The sequence below is a fragment of the Chroicocephalus ridibundus genome, chromosome 7 (assembly GCF_963924245.1).
Source record: "Chroicocephalus ridibundus chromosome 7, bChrRid1.1, whole genome shotgun sequence".
Classification (NCBI taxonomy): Eukaryota; Metazoa; Chordata; class Aves; order Charadriiformes; family Laridae; genus Chroicocephalus; species Chroicocephalus ridibundus.
Genome location: NC_086290.1, coordinates 32,649,419 through 32,668,893, shown reverse-complemented (window position 1 = coordinate 32,668,893; position 19,475 = coordinate 32,649,419). Strand labels below are relative to the sequence as shown.

The window sequence follows — 19,475 nt, the reverse complement described above, 5'->3', positions numbered from 1 at the left end:
GAGATGACTCCAGTATTATCTGCTACTGAGCTTATATAAAGGCAGTCATTCTTATCAATACCATGAAGACCTCTCCGTAAACTAAGGCAGAAACAACTTCTTTCCCCAGTAAAGGAAAGGACTGTAGAAGTGATCCCTCCAAATCCAGCAGTTCTGTATTGCTATAGAAGACATTAAAATGCTACTAACTTAGCACATACACAGAATTTGAGACAAAAAATTAATGCGTAGATGAGGTAGTTGTCCAGAAACAGCATGAAATCAGGATAAACCACTTTTAATGCAAAACTCACAGGAATTAATTCACAGTAATTTTCTTTAGCTTGCATGCTTGCATCACAGAATCATCAGCAGCCAAGAACTGATTCAAACTTAACCTTCTTTTAGCAGATACGTGATATCTCCTGCAGCCCTCCCCTTGGCCTGTATGGGCATCTGGTAGTCTATCAAAACTCTAAGCGGATAACTCTAAACTCAGGACGATTATAACACTTCATTAAAGTAGATTTCACATCTAGAAAACTAGATATAATTGCACTGAAAATGCACCATGGTATCACTACCTGTAAACACGTTAGGTGGCATCTTCCATATGTACTCAGAATATAAATGAAATCTTGAATTTCACAGGAACTGTGGAGAGACTCAAAGGACTGCAAAATAGGATGTGGTTGCTGCTTAGCTACAACTTTTTCAGCTTCTCCAACAACACATCTCTTCAAGTGGCAGAGTTCTTGTTCTTGAACTCTACGCCTAACTTACCAAAATTGGGTAAGACGCAATGCCTTGAGCCTGGTTTTAGTGGTTTTGACGGTAGCCTAAGTAGCAATAGACAGGATCTCATGCGTTGTGCAAAGTTTTGGAATTGCAGCCTGTAAAATGCAGATGCAAGTGCCACCAAAAGCAGAATGTTAGGTGGAAAATGTTCTGGGGGAGGAAGCTGCAGAGTACTGCTGGCGTGTAGCAGTTTCCCCTATCAGACTCTCCAGCAAAGCTGATTAGGTCCTATAATTGTCAGTGGGATAAGCAGACATCCCATGTTTTCAATACAAACAAAAGTCAGGCTGTAAACCTCTGTCTGCTGCTCCTGTCAGTGAGGGGAAGACCAGGTAACAATATTATTCCATGTGATGTTTTGTTTTTCTTCAAAAGCTATATGCCAGTATTAAAAGGCAGGCAAACTATTTTGAATTTTGATGCTTTATAAGAAACAATATAAAATATTTTTACTAATTAGTTTGAAATATTCTGCACACTGCATGAGGATTTGCACAGATATTTGATATAATAATGAAAATGAGGCTTTCACACAATTGTCAGGAGGATCTCTATCTTCCTATAACGTAAAAAGATCATGGAAGACAAGACAAGCTAATGAAAATTAATACAGTACTTTAATTGACTGATTTGAACTATTACAACATTGAGCTGTAACACAGCTACCAAATATTAGACATAGAGTGCCTGAAGTCTGTCTGGCAGACTACAGTTGATGGAACTATAGGGCTTACTCCCACATACCTGAGAAAAAAAGTGAAGAAAAGCTGTTGAACTTCAGCAGTCTCCCAACCTCTAAGGGCTTAAAAAAAGGGAGAGTTTATAAGTGGCATTTAAGGCCTCCTCCAGGATCAGTGGACACTCCTGATGTAAAAAATACATATATACAATCAAGCTTTTAAAAAATAAACAGCCTCTTCACAGCCTCTTCATATTCCTGGATTGCAACTTGGAAAGTAGAAGAAAGAAGCTGGATCCTCTCGCCCTTACCAACAGGCAATGACTTGAGTCCATCACAATTTTGATTATCTGAATCTTATAAAAGGATTTGGGTTTGGGGCAAGCCCTTCAGTTCTATTGCCAGAATTTAATAAGTTACCCACAGTGTCCCAAACCCACTAGTATTCTCCTTTCTTCATGCAGTCAAGGCAGGTCTCTTAGCATTACAAATCTTGGCTTCTTCATACACTGGAAGCTAGTCTTGTCTAACTGGTAAAGGAGACCTGGAAAGAACTCAGTTGAGAAAAGTTGCACCACTAGTACAAACTAAAGCTCTGACCATATAGTGATTTGCAGTAAACTGCTCCAATCAAACCCTCATGTCTGGTGAGGTAGAGAGCAGAAGGCACAATCTTACCAAGTTTGTGTTTCTGGCTGTAAGGTTGGCTGCATAGATACGAAGAAGGCATCATCTGAGCTAAGAGACAAAGCAGACAAATCGAACTACAGAGCAAGAGATGCCTTGCTTACAGAAGTCATCATTCCAAACTACCTGATGTAGCTGAACAACGAGCACCATTCATTACAATTATTACATTTCAATAAGTAGTCCAGCAGCCTTGGGGTTGGAGGGAGAGCGAACTCAGTACAGGCCCCTCTCCAGCAGCCCTTGAGAGCAATTGCCGTAGATGCTTTGCGAACAGAGAGACGTTATACATCTTCATCCTCTTTCTCTAAGAAGTCGGTCAAGGTACTGTCATCTACAGGAATTAATAAGTATTCCACACCATCAGCTCCCTGAGAACAGACATGCATACACATTCTGTTAACACCAGCGCACAATGCAATGCAAGCCACTAGACAGCACTGCAATGCTAACGTTTATTTACAGTCTGGGTGAGAGCTGGCCAGCATTCAGGGGGACTATATTGCTAAAAAACGGGAATATTTCACTAAAGCAACACTGGAAATGCACCAATACCGATAAAAGTCAGTATATGAGAAATTGTCTGGTGGGCTATGCTAGTCTGACACTACACAGCTCCTCAACGCTGTGTCCCTGTATCTAGTACTGCTGTTCTGCCTCATTATTAGGACTAGCCTGCAAATACAGGTAACTCTTGGAAGCAGACTGACAGGCTCCAGAGTTTGTTACTTTTGAAGGTCTTCAGGAAGAAGAGACCTGTAGGTTGCTGATTAACCAAAGCACACTGCATTTTTACAGGCCCCTATCCACTTAAGGGGTGTTGACAAATTGGAGGCATAGAAAGAGCTGCAATTACAGAATTTCTGCCCTTTGCGAGTTCCTAGGTGCTTCAAAAAACAGAGACTCACTGTGAGCTGCATAGTGGTGTCTTAGGGATACTTAGTAGCAAGTAAGCATCTTTTTGGTTTAAGGTGGCTGAATACCCAGGATTATCCTTTTCCCCCAACTCACCCGCTTGGTCCGGATGAGCTTGTGGTCCCTAAATTCTGTCAGTTGTGCCCTGAGTGTCAGGTCACTGTTCACAAGGAAAGCCTCCCGACACTGCTGGTAGAAGTCTTGGAAAGACAGCCCTGGAGACAGAAAAAGGCGAGAACAAGAAACTGAAGGGGTGAGATTGTCACATTTTTCCAGGTCTAACAACAGACATTATCTCTACCTACAAATTTTGCTTTGGCTTAGACCACAGCATCTACAGTAACATGATCACTTCTTTCAAGTATACAGCCAAGCTAATATTTCAGTAGTTAAACAGCTGAATTAACGTTCCAGTCACCCTGTTCGCCTAACAGAACTTTAAGAGCAATTTAAATGCACTTCCCAACATGGTTAATCTCTCTTAATTTCCAGCTCCTCTATCTTGCTTCCAACTTTCTTCACCATTAAACATGTTATTCCAATCCCCTGCAGCACCTGTTAAGAGTCTGACAGAATATTCCATATGTATCCTAGAAAGCAGGGACACATCAGAAGTCACTTAGGAGCAGCAGGGGAACAGAATCTCCTGTCTTTCCCTGGTCCTTTAAGTCCTTGCTAGTTATGCAAATTCATATTCTTCCTTTTTATTTTATTTCTTAACTCCACAGTTCCACATGAATGGTCTCAGTCATGTCTAAACATCAAAGCAGACAACAGTAAGAGGAGGCCCTTCAGAACCAGCCAGTCTATTGATTTTCTGTCAGAGTGCAGAGACACAGCACCACTAGAAAGACAGTCTATGGCAGAGTCTCACCGAGCCAACAGTTACAGCACTTCTGTTGTTGACAATGCAACCTGCATACCAAAAGCCAGTGCCACTGTAACTGAGCTGGCAATGGCAACACCCCAAACAGATGAGAAAAGGAGGGCACATACCTGGGTAAGATGTGTTGTCCTTGTTCTCCAGCTGGTACTGAGCAAGCAGTCTGAATATCCCCCTAAGTGAAAGGAGGAGAGGGGAAAATCAAAAGGAAAAAAAAAACCAAACCAATCACCAAACCCAAAGCCCCACCATTAGAAAGTATTAACTGTCTTTTCCCAGGTGACCAGAACTTTCCGCATGAATCTCATCACCGGACAAGACCTGCTATCCAAATGCTGTTCATTTAAAGTAACCAATCACTTGTAACCCAGGTCTTATCATCTTCTTGAACATTGTTTTCAGAAAACAGGGATTGCCTCTTGCTAGGTGTAGACCAGAGTAAACCCTTACGGACTGGATCCTCAGCAAGTGTCACTGTGAAGTATAACACTGTCTGACCTGGCATTGAGAGTGAGACTGCGCAGGACATGCGTTAGGGAGCTCAAAGCCAAAGATCCAGACTGCTGCACTAAAAGCGAGTTCTCATAAGACGTTTCTTCCACATAAGGACTAAATGTGGTTGTTTCATACCAAAGCCAGTTGTAGAGGCTTAGCTTTGCCTGGTCCCACACTAGACAGAGAGAAAAGAAAGAGCAGAAAGAATTGGGAGATTTAGCTTTTCTAAGGTGTGAAATAAGCAATTTAAAATGTACTTAGTTCTACTGTAGGATTTGAGGAAACAATGCATGCTTGTGAAATTCACAGTACATACACCCAGACACACGCAGTTCTAACAACACAAATTCTCTGCAACAAAACATTTGCACACATCCCTTTTTCATACCAGCTTCATGGATATATTGTAAATCCTTCCAGAGTCAGCAGTGTGCAAAGAATTACTGGCTGATAAACTGAATTGTTTAGATGCAATGACAGACATAACATCCAATTTCCACTTCCTTAAGTCCCTAAATCAAAGGGTGCCCGAAGCTTGAAGTCTATTGTATATTATGATCAGTGACTAGTAGTTCTCAGTATCTTCATACAGTTTTGGTTTAACACAGCCACAGTCCCAATCGGGGCTTCTAGCTGCTACTGGCATAGTAGATACATAGTAGACCATACATCACCAGGTCTATTTTGCACATCAACAGTAATACATGAGCTTATGAAACGTGCTTGGCAGCCCCAAAGCAGAATGCAGATTCTTCTCTCTTTGCTACAACCGGACCAAGGGGACTCACTGAGAGGAGCATTGATGTGATCGATAGAGGCAATGAGGTAAATGCTAGGCAGAGAAGATAACTGTGCAAGGATCTGCTGACTTCTTTCTCCTCTCAACATCTGGCTGTCCAGGTTATGAATAAGGACATAGAGCTCTAAAGATGAATCTGCAACATCAGAAAAAACAGCAGAGAAACAATCAAAGAAACTGCATACAAAGTGGTTTCCCGTTCCCGGTGCAGCCTAGGACAAGTCTGTTCCATTAGGCTGCATATTCATCATTCAAATATCAAATCACTTCCCTTGTAGAGCTTACTTTGATCTCTGTCCCACACTTGGTGTTTCTGAGCACCTAAAAGGCTTTTTCTCAATTCACTGTATTGCAGTTCTCATCACAGTTACTGTTCTTTTTGCAGTTTAAGCTTTTCTCTTAGAATCCACTTTCCACTTGCTCATGGTTTTACCAGGAATTGCCCTTTTAGCTATGACTTACAGTCCTGTGATTCGAGGTCATTCAAATGTATTTTAGGATGGAAGTCTAAGCACAGTTTGTTCAGCTGCTTTTGAGTTACATCACTAGGATCCTTAAGCTCCTCCTCGCACAATGAAAATGCATTTTCTACTCAGGCTTCGATCCAAAGCATACTAACTTTGTTGGAAACCTTTCCCACTGAGTCCTCAAAGGAAGTTGCAAAGACTTAGCTTGGATAATGCAAATGGTAGATATTAAAATTTCCAGCTAGCTTGTTGCTGCTGTACTTATCCATGGGAACAGCTATTTCCTGAGTCCAGAACAAAACAGTAGCCAGATGTTGTGCAAATGAATACATGAAATACTTGGCTGCCAATGGAAACCAAAGGTTCCTCAGACTTCCAGTCAGATCATCTACAGTGTACTACACAAGACTGATTTATGTAGATTGGAGGCTCTACAGAGAGACTCGGATAGATTGGATCGATGGGCCAGTGCTAATGGAATGTGATTCAACAAGGCCAAGTGCTGGGTCCTGCACTTGGGCCACAACAACCCCATGCATCGCTACAGGCTTGGGGAAGTGTGGCTGGAGAGCTGCCTGGCAGAAAAGGACCTGGGGGTTCTAATTGACAAGCGGCTGAGCATGAGCCAGCAGTGTGCCCAGGTGGCCAAGAGGGCCAATGGCATCCTGGCTTGTATTAGCAATAGTGTGACCAGCAGAAGGAGGGAGGTGATTGTCCCCCTGTACTCAGCACTGGTGAGGCCACACCTTGAGTATTGTGTCCAGTTCTGGGCACCTCAATATGAGAGAGATATCGAGGTGCTGGAGCGAGTGCAGAGGAGGGCAACGAAGCTGGTGAAGGGCCTGGAGAATAAATCTTATGAGGAGCGATTGAAGGAGCTGGGACTGTTTAGTTTGAGGAAGAGGAGGCTGAGGGGAGACTTCATTGCTCTCTACAGCTACTTGAAAGCCCATTGTAGAGAGGTTGGTGCTGGTCTCTTCTCACAGGTAATTAGTGATAGAACAAGAGGGAATGGGTTCTAGCTGCAGCAGGGTAGGTTTAGGCTGGACATTAGGAAAAAATTCTTCACAGAAAGAGTGGTCAGACACTGGAATAGGCTGCCCGGGGAGGCAGTGGAGTCACCATGCCTGGATGTGTTTAAGACTCGTTTAGATGTGGTGTTAAGGGATATGGTGTAAGGGAGAACTTTGTAGAGTGAAGTTGATGGTTGGACTTGATGATCCCAAGGGTCTTTTCCAACCTAAATGATTCTATGATTCTATAGGTTCAGGTGGGTACACCATTAATCAGTCTTTTCCAATTAGTCCCACCAGAAATATTCATAAGGTAATGATGGCAAACAGAATGTAAACACTTAAACACCAACACCATGCATAATTAAGATTCCATGGCAATTTGTGTATGTATACACTAGCAGTATAACTGACATTCCAAAAGAACTCAGCAAGCATTCACTGTGGCAATACCTGTTTAATTTTGGTTTTGAACCCAATTCTAACCCGCTTGTTTGACACTGCTGTGCTTTATTTCATCTTAATGTCAGTATTTGCATATAGTAAATTTAAATGACCATTCCACTAAACCATGTACATCTAAGCCTTAATCCAGCCTATACCAAAATTTATGGGAAGACCCTCTGGCCATGATTTTCCAGAGGAACTCAAAGGATTTGACATCTGTCAGCAACTCTCATTCCAAATTGTTTGCAAGTTCTTTGTTCTGTTGATTTCAGTGAGGTTTATATTAGGTCCTCAAGCAGCCACTAAGAACCATCTTCCCTCATGTAGCTGGAGTTTACCTATCCTGTCTTCCACCAGGAAACACGTGGTTACAGAAACACCATGGACATAAAGCACAAAGGCACTGTGCTAAATGCAAGAGAGATGAGCATTTCGGTTTGCCAAAGGGCTGAGGAGACTCTATCATGTTGGAACACTGGTGCCCTCCTCCTTCCCTTTCTAGAGAACTTAGTGTGAGAAACACTGACTGAGGTAACAGCTTGGGATCATGTACACATATATTACTAGTGCATATATGTTTTCATATATGTGGCATAGAATACAAGCGAGAAAATATATTAGCTACAATAAACTAAGAAACTGTAACTGCACATGTGAAAACTATGAGGAAAGACAGTGGTCTGGGCTCTCCTAACAGTATGTAGACTCTAACGCTTTTATGTAAGTTAGACGCTTTTATCTAAGTTATGTAAGTTTTATGTAAGTTAGTTATTTTAGGTTAGTCATTTTACCTTCTTTAAACCTTTTAATGATGAATTCAAGTTGGTCAAGGGGGCTGCGGAAGGTCCCTACATGGTCCAGTACCTCCTCTGTAATGGAGTTGAGAATCTGAAAAAGACAACAGCAGTCCTTTCTGAAGTGCTCTGGCATTGAAGGACCTAGTGCAGAAAATCTGAAACTGAGCCCTTCACCATCATGAGGGAGGTAATCTGATTTTTTACTATTGAATCCCCAGAACAGCCAAGTAAACCAAAAATTTCTACCCCTTTTCAGAACAGTGACATAAAATAAGGCTTTAGACTGATGAGTGTCTATTAATGATGGGAATTATTGCAATTACTTGGAAAATACATTGGTTCGTTTCTTTAAAGAGAGATAAGAACTGCTCTTCATTCAAGAGTCTGCTGCTATAAGATGCAGCAGGTTTCTTTAACATTTTACATCGAAAGACTTTAGAAGTATCTGTAACACAGGATTATTAGATAAATCCATAAGCTTTTCCCACACTTACAGATCTCACAGTGATGCTGGGGAAGTATCCATTAACCACAAGGTGAACGGAATCCTGGAGCACAGAGGTACGAAACTTCTCTAACAAATCACGCTTTGAGCCCAGACCATAAAGCACAATATTGAAACCCAAGCTGCAGAAAAGTGAGCAAATACACCAAATCAAAAAAGTACCAGTCTCTTTTTAGGTTAATACCTTAATTAAGCAAAATGATCCATTGCAATCTTGCTGCTCAAAATTTCATGTTTCATCAGCTCCAGGCTTACCTTCAGCTCACAACTGACAAATGTTAGCTGCAAGGAATCTGAAACATGCCATGTACATGCATCCTAGTAAAAGAAGCCTTTTAGCAGCCTGGAGGACCACTAATTTAGCAAAACATCTATGGAAGATAAGGGTATTGTTCAAGAATATGAGACTAGATCTACAATTTCAGATCATGAAGAGTAACCAGCTTTCCCATTCACACCCTCACCAGCGATTATATTAAATGTTTACCATGGGTCACAGCAATTACAAAAGAAAAAGTAAGCCTTCATAATGGTTTTCTAGTCTGATCTGCAGGAACAATTTCAAAGTAAAATTAAACTATTCTCCTATCTCTTGCTTATCTTAACTGTTCCACAGAGAAAGAGGCAGGAAAGCATAAAGAGAACATGGTAGGGAATCACAAAGCTTTGCTTATTTTTGAGAAGTATGAATAACATCATCTTGATCAGAAAGCAGAGCATCAGGCCACTCAAACAGCATTAGGCAAAAGTAAGGTGTTCAACAACTGTCATTGACATGACAACATAAGTATCATCTATGGATTTGTTCCTTCTACCCTGCCACATATATCTCTAACCATTTGCCCCCATCACTGAGAACTCCTCCTCTTGCAACTCTCTAACTTTCAAAGCTAATGTCTTTTTCATATGCTCTGTCACTCCCCATGGACCACAGATTTCTTTATACTCCACTCCCTTGCAAAGTTTCCAAGGGGCTTTATCCTCACCAACATCTGCTCCTGCCTTAGCACTTCAGAGCTGATGACCTGCCTTCTCTAAAACGCTCCAGAATCTCACAGCTCTCTGGAGTTCCACATTTGCTTTCCTGGATGCTTACTCTTTTCTCCTTCCCATGAAGATACACATAAACCCAGATAAAATTTATAGTGCTAATGTTTCCAACAGCATTAAGGTTTCTTCACGCATAGATCATTAGGTACCATAGGCATTCAAAGTTAACTGCGACACCGCTGGAGATAGCCACATACAGAAGAAATTGGCAGTGGGCTACTCACTACCAACTATGCTGCTGTAAGCAAAACTGATTGTTCACAAAGGACACTTTTCTCATCATTCATGTTCCCCATTTTCTCATTATTCATGCTCCCTGTTTTTGAATGCCCTCTAGCTTGGTTTACAGAGGTGCAGACAAACTAGCCAGGCAGAATGCAACTTCACTTCACTTCAGGCATTCAGTTCAAGGAGTCACTCAGGTATGATGTGGTCTACAGGAAGCACTGTACTAAATTAATGTCACTTAATTTTAAATTTAAGCCATCAATCAAAGAAAAAAAGTCAGTCCTTAACTCATCCACAGGACGTTGTTGACATGAGGGTAATTCTACTGACACTGCCTGTTTACTAGGCTTCTTCAATGCTTCTCATTGCATACTTACTGTAATTGCAGCATCCACTTGGAAAACAGGGATTCGTGTTGCTGGTTTAGCTCTTTAATTTCAGCAGCATAGGCAAGGGGAGCTTTTTTCAAAAGGTCATGCAGTGTTTGCTATGTTGAGAGAGGTAAGACGACAGTCATTCAAAGCTGAGAAAAAACAAGACATATATCTGGAGTTCTTGCAAACACCCCTCTAGTATGCTCTGCAGCTAGGGTACAGAACAGTTTTCACTGACAGTGCACTCAATTCTTGTTTTTTTCCACGAAGACCCCCCTAAGCACAGTTTTGCTACTAGCAAAACAAAACAGAGATTAAGTAACCTTATTACGGGAAATGGCAGCCAGACTAGGACTAGAACTGATATCTGTGTTTTATCTCTTCCTGCTGAGTATGGGAAAACCACTACTGAAATAATGGACACAGACAGAGCTTATACAGCACCAAGCATTGTACCAGGAAGATACCAACATCACAAACCTTCTCACAGGAGCAAGGGCTCCAGTTGACATGCTTAGCAATGGTTCAGGTGTTTGTCACTACAAGAGAATGCTCACAAATATCATCTTAAAAAAGAGATACAGCAGAAAGGACATCATTTGCAGCTGACAGCTAAATGTAGAAAAAGTATTACTTCAAAAGCATCAAGAAACAAAGGATTAATTCAGTTTTAAAGATATGCTAGGATGTTGATGTTTAAACAGCACAGTAACTTGACAAATGGCATCAAATCTACACCGGCCTTCCTTTCTCTTCAATTTTAACAGCTTTGCTTTCCACTCCCTTGCAGTAGAAGACAGTTTATTCTGGAAAGAACACAAAGACAGCTGCAATGTGTCAGACAAACATAAAGCACTGAGAGACAGAACTGCATAGCCTTCAATTTCTTTGGAGCCAGCAGTAGATTTAATACTGAAAGCCGTGATTTCCTTCCAGAGCTGTTATGAAAGAACTTGTTAAGAATCCAGATGTTTCTCTGGGTAGCAATTCCAGACAACAGCAGGCATCAGGCAATCTGCATATACGCCATCTCTTAAAACATAGTTACATGCAAAAAGCAGTCATAAACATGAGAGCTCCAAGTATATTACATGCTTCCCTGGCACCTGTCCTTGTGTATCTGCCTCTGTAGGATCCATCTGCTTGCTTTGAACTGTCTTGTAGAAGTGGCAAATGGAAAAATCCCAGTAATTCAGTCACCACAATTAGACAGTTCCTGTCTCCTAGGAACTGGAAGGGGACAAAGTGCATTTCACAAACTAGGCAACAACATTTAGAGCTGTCCCAGTCCTGCATGTGGCTTGACACAGTAATGCTCAGATGAAAAGGGCTCTCTCCATTTCCTCTACACATAAATAGTCAAGACAGCTTGTAATTCCACTAAGTACTTCATTGACAAAAATGCTGTTTTGGTGATAATTTTTAAGGGAGGTCTCTACAGCTCTGCTTTTCTCTCTTCTCCCCCAAAAGCAAACTTTAACCTGTTCTGGTAACTGCAGTTCTCAACCATCTGCTCACCTGACAGTGTCATATCCCTGTGTCTTCCCTACTGTCTCAGGTTCAAACAACTGGACACTGTCTCTGCTCAGAGCAGCAGTAGGAGACACGCTTAAAATGCTACCTAAGTCAGCATTACCACTGAGAGAAATAAAGTGAAAATAGCAACATCAGGACGTTTTGGTGAGGGAAATCTTCATCAAAGAAATCAAAAGCTCCAAGAGTTTTGTGCTTTGCTACGAAGTGTACCTGATCCAATCTTCTTTTCCGCAACTTCTGCAGTGTTCGGTCCGAAGTGAGCACTTTGGAACTACTGTGAGCTTCAAAGTATTCCTCCACCAGGTTGCTCTGAAAAGGGACAGCAAGATCAGCCACACTCCTCTTGCTATCGAGTTACCCCTCTCCTTTCGCACCCACAAACATGTCTGAAGATGGCCAATATGGGACATAGAGCAAGGGTGAATATAGAGCAAGCCAGAAAATATTTGCAAAAATGGCTTCTACAGTAGCATTCTGCCAAAACTAGCTTAGTCAGATGGTTCTTTCCTGAAGACAGAGACAGAAAAGAGATTCTGAGAGAGCAAAACACAGCAATAATTCTACGGGGGTGTGGAGATCCTGGTGCTGGAAGGAAATCAGACAACAAAGCTGAACACCACATCAGAAAGTAATGTGTGCTTCTGTTGATGCTACAGGAGTCAATTTCTTCATCCCTTCTCAGTACAAGGTCTCCTGCTTCACAGACATCTTAGAACTTCTTCTGGAGCTGCCGAGGATACAGACTAGATTAGCGCACAGGCACACCTGATGCCTGTCCAACAGGGATTGCTCCAAAATACCGCAAAAGCCAACTCAGCTGATTTGATTTGAAATGAGTCTAGCCCTTCTTCCCCATAGTTAAGTGTGGTCACTGACAGTTTATTGTCACTAAACATCCCTTCATGCTTGCTAGCTCAGGGTTATATTTTCTGCACACTCACCATCTTGTTCTCTTTAATTTTTTTGGCTAGGGTGTTTCTGGGAGGAGGTGTAGATGCAGTCATAGTTTTTGCTGGGGTCTTTCGACCTGATAAAACAGTGCTGACTTCTTTCTGGTCTTCCTCATCCTCCTCCTCTGAGCAGGAAGCAGAATATTCACTCTCACTTTCTAAATAGGGATCTGGAGCTAGAGCACAAATTAAAGTTAAAAGCTAGCAACTTCTTACACACAACACATTTTGCAACACCTTGCTCTCCCATATATTCTCTAGATGTTTTTCAAGCATATGATTCCTAAAAATATTTCACAGAAAAGTAAAATCAATGCTTAAGAGGACTGCAAGTGCATATAGCCGTTCCTTCCCCAGTTCTAGGCTCACAAATTATTTAGTACAGCTTGCTCCTTGATACCAATTAAGAAACATAATCCTACCATAAAAAGTGTCTAAAAATGGACAATGGAATTCTCTATTTCTCTTAGCATCTCTATGTCAGTTTTCCCAAATGCCAATCATGCAAGCTGAGTATCGTCTGGGTCATACTCTGCAAAAAGAGTTTTGTAAAAGACCTCTGTTAGCAATGTTGATTGAAGGGCACAGACAGAATCTGGCTCAGTCTTGGTCTCTCAACACAAAAGAATAGAACACAAAATGTCACACACAAAACTCTCCTCTGCATTTATTCTGAGCATATAGAGACAACCAGTTATTGGAAATACTTTACCATGAATGTCCCAGCCACCATTAAAAAGTTTTATGATTTGGTTCAAGCAATTGTGCCAGACTTAAGTGTCAGCATAGGTTAAATTACTGAGAGTTTTGTCTCTTTTGATCATGTTGCTGAACTGAAGTTCAGCAACTTGGTGCTTCTAACCCTTCCACCCCTTACCTAAGTAGCAATCTGTTATAGAGAAAAGGTCTACATAGACTTCCTTAAGGACATTTCTACACTCTCTGCAGGAAGAATCAGATTGCTTCAGTCAGACTGCTACTACAGGCAGAGGCCCACCAGGAGAAACACCCTCCTCTGAACACAGTGCCTCATTGACTGTGGGAGCTGACTGCAAACGTTGATCTTTACCTGTTAGCCTCTTTCTGAGTCTGTAAGGTGTGGTAGACACAAATTCTTTCCTTTTACTCTGTAACAGCAAAGAAAAAACATGCATTAGAAACATATAACTCTTCAAAACAGCCCTCTGCCAAGCAAAGAGTAGAATCAGGTTACATTTCCAAACTATTTCAGCCCTCGAGAAACTGTGAAAGCAGAGGCAATAAGTATGGAGAGTTCTTGTTTTGCCATTCAGAGCTAGAAAGGGGTAGGATCAGGTTCCAAAGGGGGATTAATTCTTTCAGCTAATATCCTGACATGGAGGGTAGAAAACTGTGAAATCTCCAACCAAGATGCCAATTTTGGCCCCTTAAGAAGAGTCAAATCGAAGCAATGACAAACTAAAAATGCTTTGACTCCCCAGAGCAGTCATTTTTCACCTCACACTGTCTATCTGAGTGATTTGGAATTCCGCTATGAAAACAACTACCAGAATGACGGAAGACCACTCAGAATACTAAGCCCGGAAGAAGTACAGCAAAGGGAACCTAAGCTGCCTGGGCTCATCAAGTTCTAGTGGCATGTATTCCTTACACAGGTGTAAAGCACAAGCCTAACTCGGACACGAATCTGGTGGAAGGAAACACTTTTGTTAATCCTGTCAAAGTGGATGTGAAATCATCAAGGAGTGAACATGGCGTCCCAAAACAGCATCTGTTACAGGCATATCTCATCCTGGAACCTTATACTGGAAAAGCTGTGCACACATTTCTAGTATGATGCTATACCATTTTAGAAAGCCAACTGTTGCACAGCACTCTCTTTATAACCAACACAGCTGGCAGTTCTGGACTGTATCTCTCTGTAGCGTAACAAAAGATGACATCAACTTACATCCCACCCCCCATTATCACAAATTATTTTTTATAAACCAATGCTACAGTATGAAACTGAACAGCACCACAGTTCTTGAATTCCTGTTCTAACAGCACTCCTTAAAACTAAGGCTGCTTCTTCCTTTGATAATAAACTGGAAAGCTATGAGTTTAACTGCATATTAAGGGATTGCCTAGCATCCTCATTTGTGTGATGCAAGGAAATAGTCTCCACCCATGCTGATTAAACTGTCAAACCCACTATTTGCCTGCTGATTCTAAATCCCATAGTCCTCACCAACGGTAGCTCTGGTTCTCACTTGAGTTCCTCCTGCCTGGTTGGATTAGGAGAGACATCTGTACCATGGATAAGGCTTTTCAAAATCCTTTCTTTCCAGAACTGTAGTAATTGGACAGTTCAAGATTTAAAAGAAAAAAAAAAACCACAAACAAAAAAAACCCCAAGCAAAGTAGAGTCATCACTCACCTTCTGCTGCACTTTGTTTGAACTTGAACGTTCTGCAAAGCAAGAAACAGCATTGTTCAGAGTACTGCATATTTTCAACAGCAGTACAAGATGGTCCATTAGAAAAACAGGCATTCACTATTCAAAGGTACTCTGCACCAAAATATCAACTTTCTAGGTGGTTAATCCTATGAGCGAAGTCTCTAGCTCCTCACAGGTAAGCAAGGAGAGAACAAAGACAGCCAATGTTATTAGCACAGAAGGTAGCTTTTAATTCCGGTCACAGCTTTGTGAGGCCATCGGCAGGGGTAAAAGGCTGAAAAATGAGCTAACGTCCTCTGCCTGAGCACATCAGACTCCATTTCTGAGCAGAAAGTAACCTGCTCTTGCCAGTGTTGAGCTGCACTGACTTCTCCCACCTGTATTTCTCCCTGCGGCATTGGGTGCTTGAATATTATACAATAAAGCGTGAATTTACCCATGAACACCTGCACAATCCTACCCATTTGGTGTTCAACAAATCAGCCCAGCTCATAACCCTCTCAAGTGCAAGCATTCATCTGTTGAACACAGAGGAAATCATTAAGTGTCACAGCAACAAACGAGAAAGAAGTTCCTGTTTTCTCTACACCAGCAGGGCAGAATAAAAGATCTCACACTCAGGTGAACCAGAGGCCATGCATACCAAGCAGTTCAGCCTACAATGTTAAGCTGACTAGAATACTCAAGCATGACAGAAGCTGGCACTCAAGCATGCACTTCACCACCCAAACAGAAACACAACACCCATTCACTCAGCTTCAGTTCCCCACAGCATCACAGGACTTACTGCTGCTTTGAGGGGTTTTGGCTGTCTTCTCAGGGCACTCGGAGTGATCAGGTGCAACACTCTGTCCTGGTGTCTGGGCTAATTCAGAGGCTGTAGGAAATAGGGGGAAGGGAAGAAGTTTCACATGTCAGATACAAAACTCCCAGCTCTGGCTAGTCAGCCATGGAGCCATATACCTGAAACGCTCTCTAAGTATTAACTTCCTAGCTATTTCACAAAGTGCACCAGATATGTCCTTTTTTTTTTCTAACCCTAAAGGCGAATGTAATCCTTAACAAAGATTTTCAAAGACTAAACTACTCAGTTAATTCATTTTAGAATGTTCATTTTAGAAGGCTCAGGTAATGGCAGAGCATGCTTTTCTCCCTGGGAGACCACATGTCTTCGAATCACAGCAATGTTTGGTCATGCTCACTTAGTCCTTTAAAATTGCAACTGGACATAGTAGAGCGGCAGGTATAGCAAACACATCAGTTCCCCAGGAGATGGGTTCTTGCATCCTGTTTACCTCTTTCCACTACTTACCAGCACAAACTGAAGTTGAATCACTGACCTCAATATGGAAGGCCTCTGTATCCTGCTAACAGTCCCTCAAGAAAACCAGCCTTCCATTGTATGACTTGCCTCAGTTTTCAAACCAAGTCATGGCTCCAGGAGGCAGCACCAGTGAAACCTACACTGCTGCAAAGGAGGCGCGAGAAACGCAAATTCCCAAGACACAGTAGAAGCCCAGAGGAGAAGTAAAGAGGTACAGAAACCACAGTTTCTGTATAGTGACACAGAATGATGACCCCCCTCCCTTGGATCACCCTTTGTAAGATGTATCAATAGCTGTGACAGCTAAACACCAATGAAGTTCAGATGGTGCTAAGCACACAAAAACTCTTCAAGTGAGAAGAAACACAGTGGCAGCAGGGCTCAAGCACCTCATTTGAACCAGAACAGTCCACCCTCTCCAAAACTGCCACTTTCTGCTTGCTTCTCCTAAGCCTACAGTTAGCCTAGCCAGCACGCTCAGACACTTTTGAGTAGGAGAAATACCCTGACACACAAAGCTAATACTGCCTTTTTTTGACTCTTTGCTACACAATGACTTATTCTTACATCCTTCTAAGTTACACAAATAAAACCCCTGCCATCCTTTGGCACTTACAAACAGACTTTCTCCCAGCATTAAGAAACTTCCACTTCTCTTATGCATTTATTTATTATCTGTATTTCTTACCCCCACCATGCCTTTACTTTGTCCTAGCCCCGTGCTTTTGTTTCTGAGAAAGACTGATTCAGAGCCAGATAAAAGGTACTGAAATACGGCAAACATATCTTTTGAATAAACAGAAGCAACAAATCACATTAACAGTGTACTCAAAAAAAGACCATAGCCAGAGCAAGAAAGAAAGAAGAAAGAGGAAAACATACCCAGCTCTGCCATTTTGCTGGAGCGTTTGGGAGTCTGGAATGAGTAAACTTCACCACCACTTACGCTTGAGCCATTTCCCATTGAATCTGTGAAAAGAAATGTCACTTGTAGCTACTTAAAAAACATTGGTATATTCCCAAGGAAGATGGAATGCAACATTTTACTATTTGGCTCAAAGGACTCTTTATATTGCATGTGTGTGAAATAAATATCATAACAAAATCCTAGAATCATTATCCTCTCCTCTGTTACCACAAGCACAGCTACAACTGGTCAGGACTCAAAAACAATTTTATCAGCACTGTACAACCTTGACACTGTAAGAATCTCCTGAAGTCAGAGTTGTGTTAGGTCTTCCCCTGCTAATACCTTGAGCACATATTCCAAGAGCGGCAACATATTTCTTCTCTTCCAGGATCTCCTGAGCTTCATCGTCTGAAATATTCTCAAGTTTCTTCACAAATGTCTTCACACTGACTGTCGGCTGATTCTTGTCCTTCCGTACTTTAATACCTAGGATTGCAATAAAAGTTGTAACCCCCCACTATTTCATTATTTCTATTGCAGTAGTACACAGCTATGCCATTTAGAGACCGAGTTCCTGTTGTGCAAATCACTAAACAAATACAACACTGAAAAGATGTCCCTCTAAAAGAATAGCTGGTCTATGCCCTGGTGTTCAGATGACCCTACAGCCATTAGTCCCTCCTTTACCACAAAAGCTGGCCCCTGCAGCCCATGAGCTCAAGATCCCCATTTCAGCACACACCAGCTTCCACCGTTTGGGAGAAATGACACTGACTCACACATGGAAGTATCAAATTGCACGTAAAGGGGATGGTATTTAGCATCCCTTATCTCCCCCTAGCAAAGGGGAGCAAGTGGAAAAGACCTGGCCTATAGGCTGCCAGTACACTCATGGGAGAATTTAGGCTGAGACCTCTGGAGAGCGTCTGTCTGACCCGATCAAAGCAGGGCCAACAGCGAAGTCAGATCAGGGTGCTCTGTACCTTATACAGGCAAGTTTTAAGCATCTCCGTAGAAGTTCCAAACCTTAAAAGTAGTTAAAACTGCAGCAAAAGACTCCTGCAACAACCACCTCGAACCTTGCTCCGATTTGGTTCTCTGTGTGTTTAACCACGTCAGGGGTTGGGAAGTACCTAGGGAGCCAGGCTTTTTGTGCCCCTCCTCCCAGGCCGTCACACACACACCGCTGCTCGGGAAGCTAGTACCGAGCGCTGGTACCCACACCGCCTTCAGCTGCCCCTTGCCATGTGCCGGGGCGGGGACAGGAATCAACTGCGGAAGCGGCAGTCAGGAGGAGAACGACGCTGGAGGCGTTGTCCTGCCTGCAGCCCGGCCAAAGCGCTGAGCCGCCCCAGCTACTGAAGGGCTCCCTTCCCGGGGGGGTGCCGGGTCCGCCCGGCCCCTCTCCCAGAGCCCTGGGAGCAGCGGGCGGCGCCGGGCTGGGCGCTGCCCCGAGCGGGATGTACCTGGGTCATCAGCAATGTGCTTCAGGACCTCCTCGTCGGGCACGAACTTCACCCGCAGGCCCCCGCCGCCGCCCTTCCCCTCCGGCTGGCTCATGGTGGGCACCCTGCGAGCACCCGCGCCTCACACACGCGGGTCCCGCCCAGCCCCGCCGCCAGGGGGCGCTGCCGCAAGGCGCGCACGGCGGCACGCGACTGTGAACCGCCGGGACCGTCCTCCGCCTCAGCGCGCCGCGCTCCGCGGGGCCCGAGACTCGACCCCGGGGCTCCTGCTCCCTCCGCCACCGGCCCGCCGCGGGCTCCCGGCCGCCCCCCGCGACAGCAGCAGGAGGCGGAAGCGGGTTCACGTGCCAGATAACGGGCAACTCCACCGCCTGACGACGAGGTGGGCGGGCACTGAACGCCGCTGCCGCGCCTTGACCGACCTGTGCCTCGGCCAATCCGCGACCCTTTTTTCTGCCCCGCCTCCCGCCGGGCGGGAGCGGCGAGAGGGCGGGACTTCCGCTGCAGGCGAAGCGCGCCCCCGCGGGGCGGGCGCCCGGGGTTGCCGTGGCGACGGGCAGCCGCCGTGAGAGCCGGGCGGGAACGGCCCCGGCCCCGGCCCCGGCCCCGGCCCCGGCCCCCGCTTCTTCAGAGAAACACCCGGAAGACAGCGGCTACAGGGAACGCTCCTCCCGGGCGCGGTGACCTCGCACGCGCAGCCCGCGGCGGCGGCTGCTGCCGCCTCCCGCGTGTCCGTGTGTGCCCGCGCTGTGAA

The 19,475-nt window shown here is 43.7% G+C and overlaps 1 protein-coding gene across 1 annotated transcript; it reads right to left on the bottom strand.

The window, feature by feature from the left end:
• Window positions 1-371: 371 nt before the first annotated feature.
• Window positions 372-19,107, bottom strand: ORC2 (origin recognition complex subunit 2). Its single transcript, XM_063342372.1, has 16 exons — window positions 18,722-19,107; window positions 17,598-17,741; window positions 17,228-17,314; window positions 15,809-15,898; window positions 15,001-15,032; window positions 13,672-13,729; window positions 12,594-12,778; window positions 11,863-11,961; window positions 10,120-10,229; window positions 8,454-8,586; window positions 7,954-8,050; window positions 5,225-5,371; window positions 4,440-4,611; window positions 4,055-4,116; window positions 3,155-3,273; window positions 372-2,514 (listed from the first exon to the last, which is right to left on the bottom strand). Exons 1-16 carry the CDS (start codon window positions 18,813-18,815, stop codon window positions 2,428-2,430), a joined length of 1,716 nt encoding a protein of 571 aa, XP_063198442.1. The 5' UTR covers window positions 18,816-19,107; the 3' UTR covers window positions 372-2,427.
• Window positions 19,108-19,475: the final 368 nt, after the last annotated feature.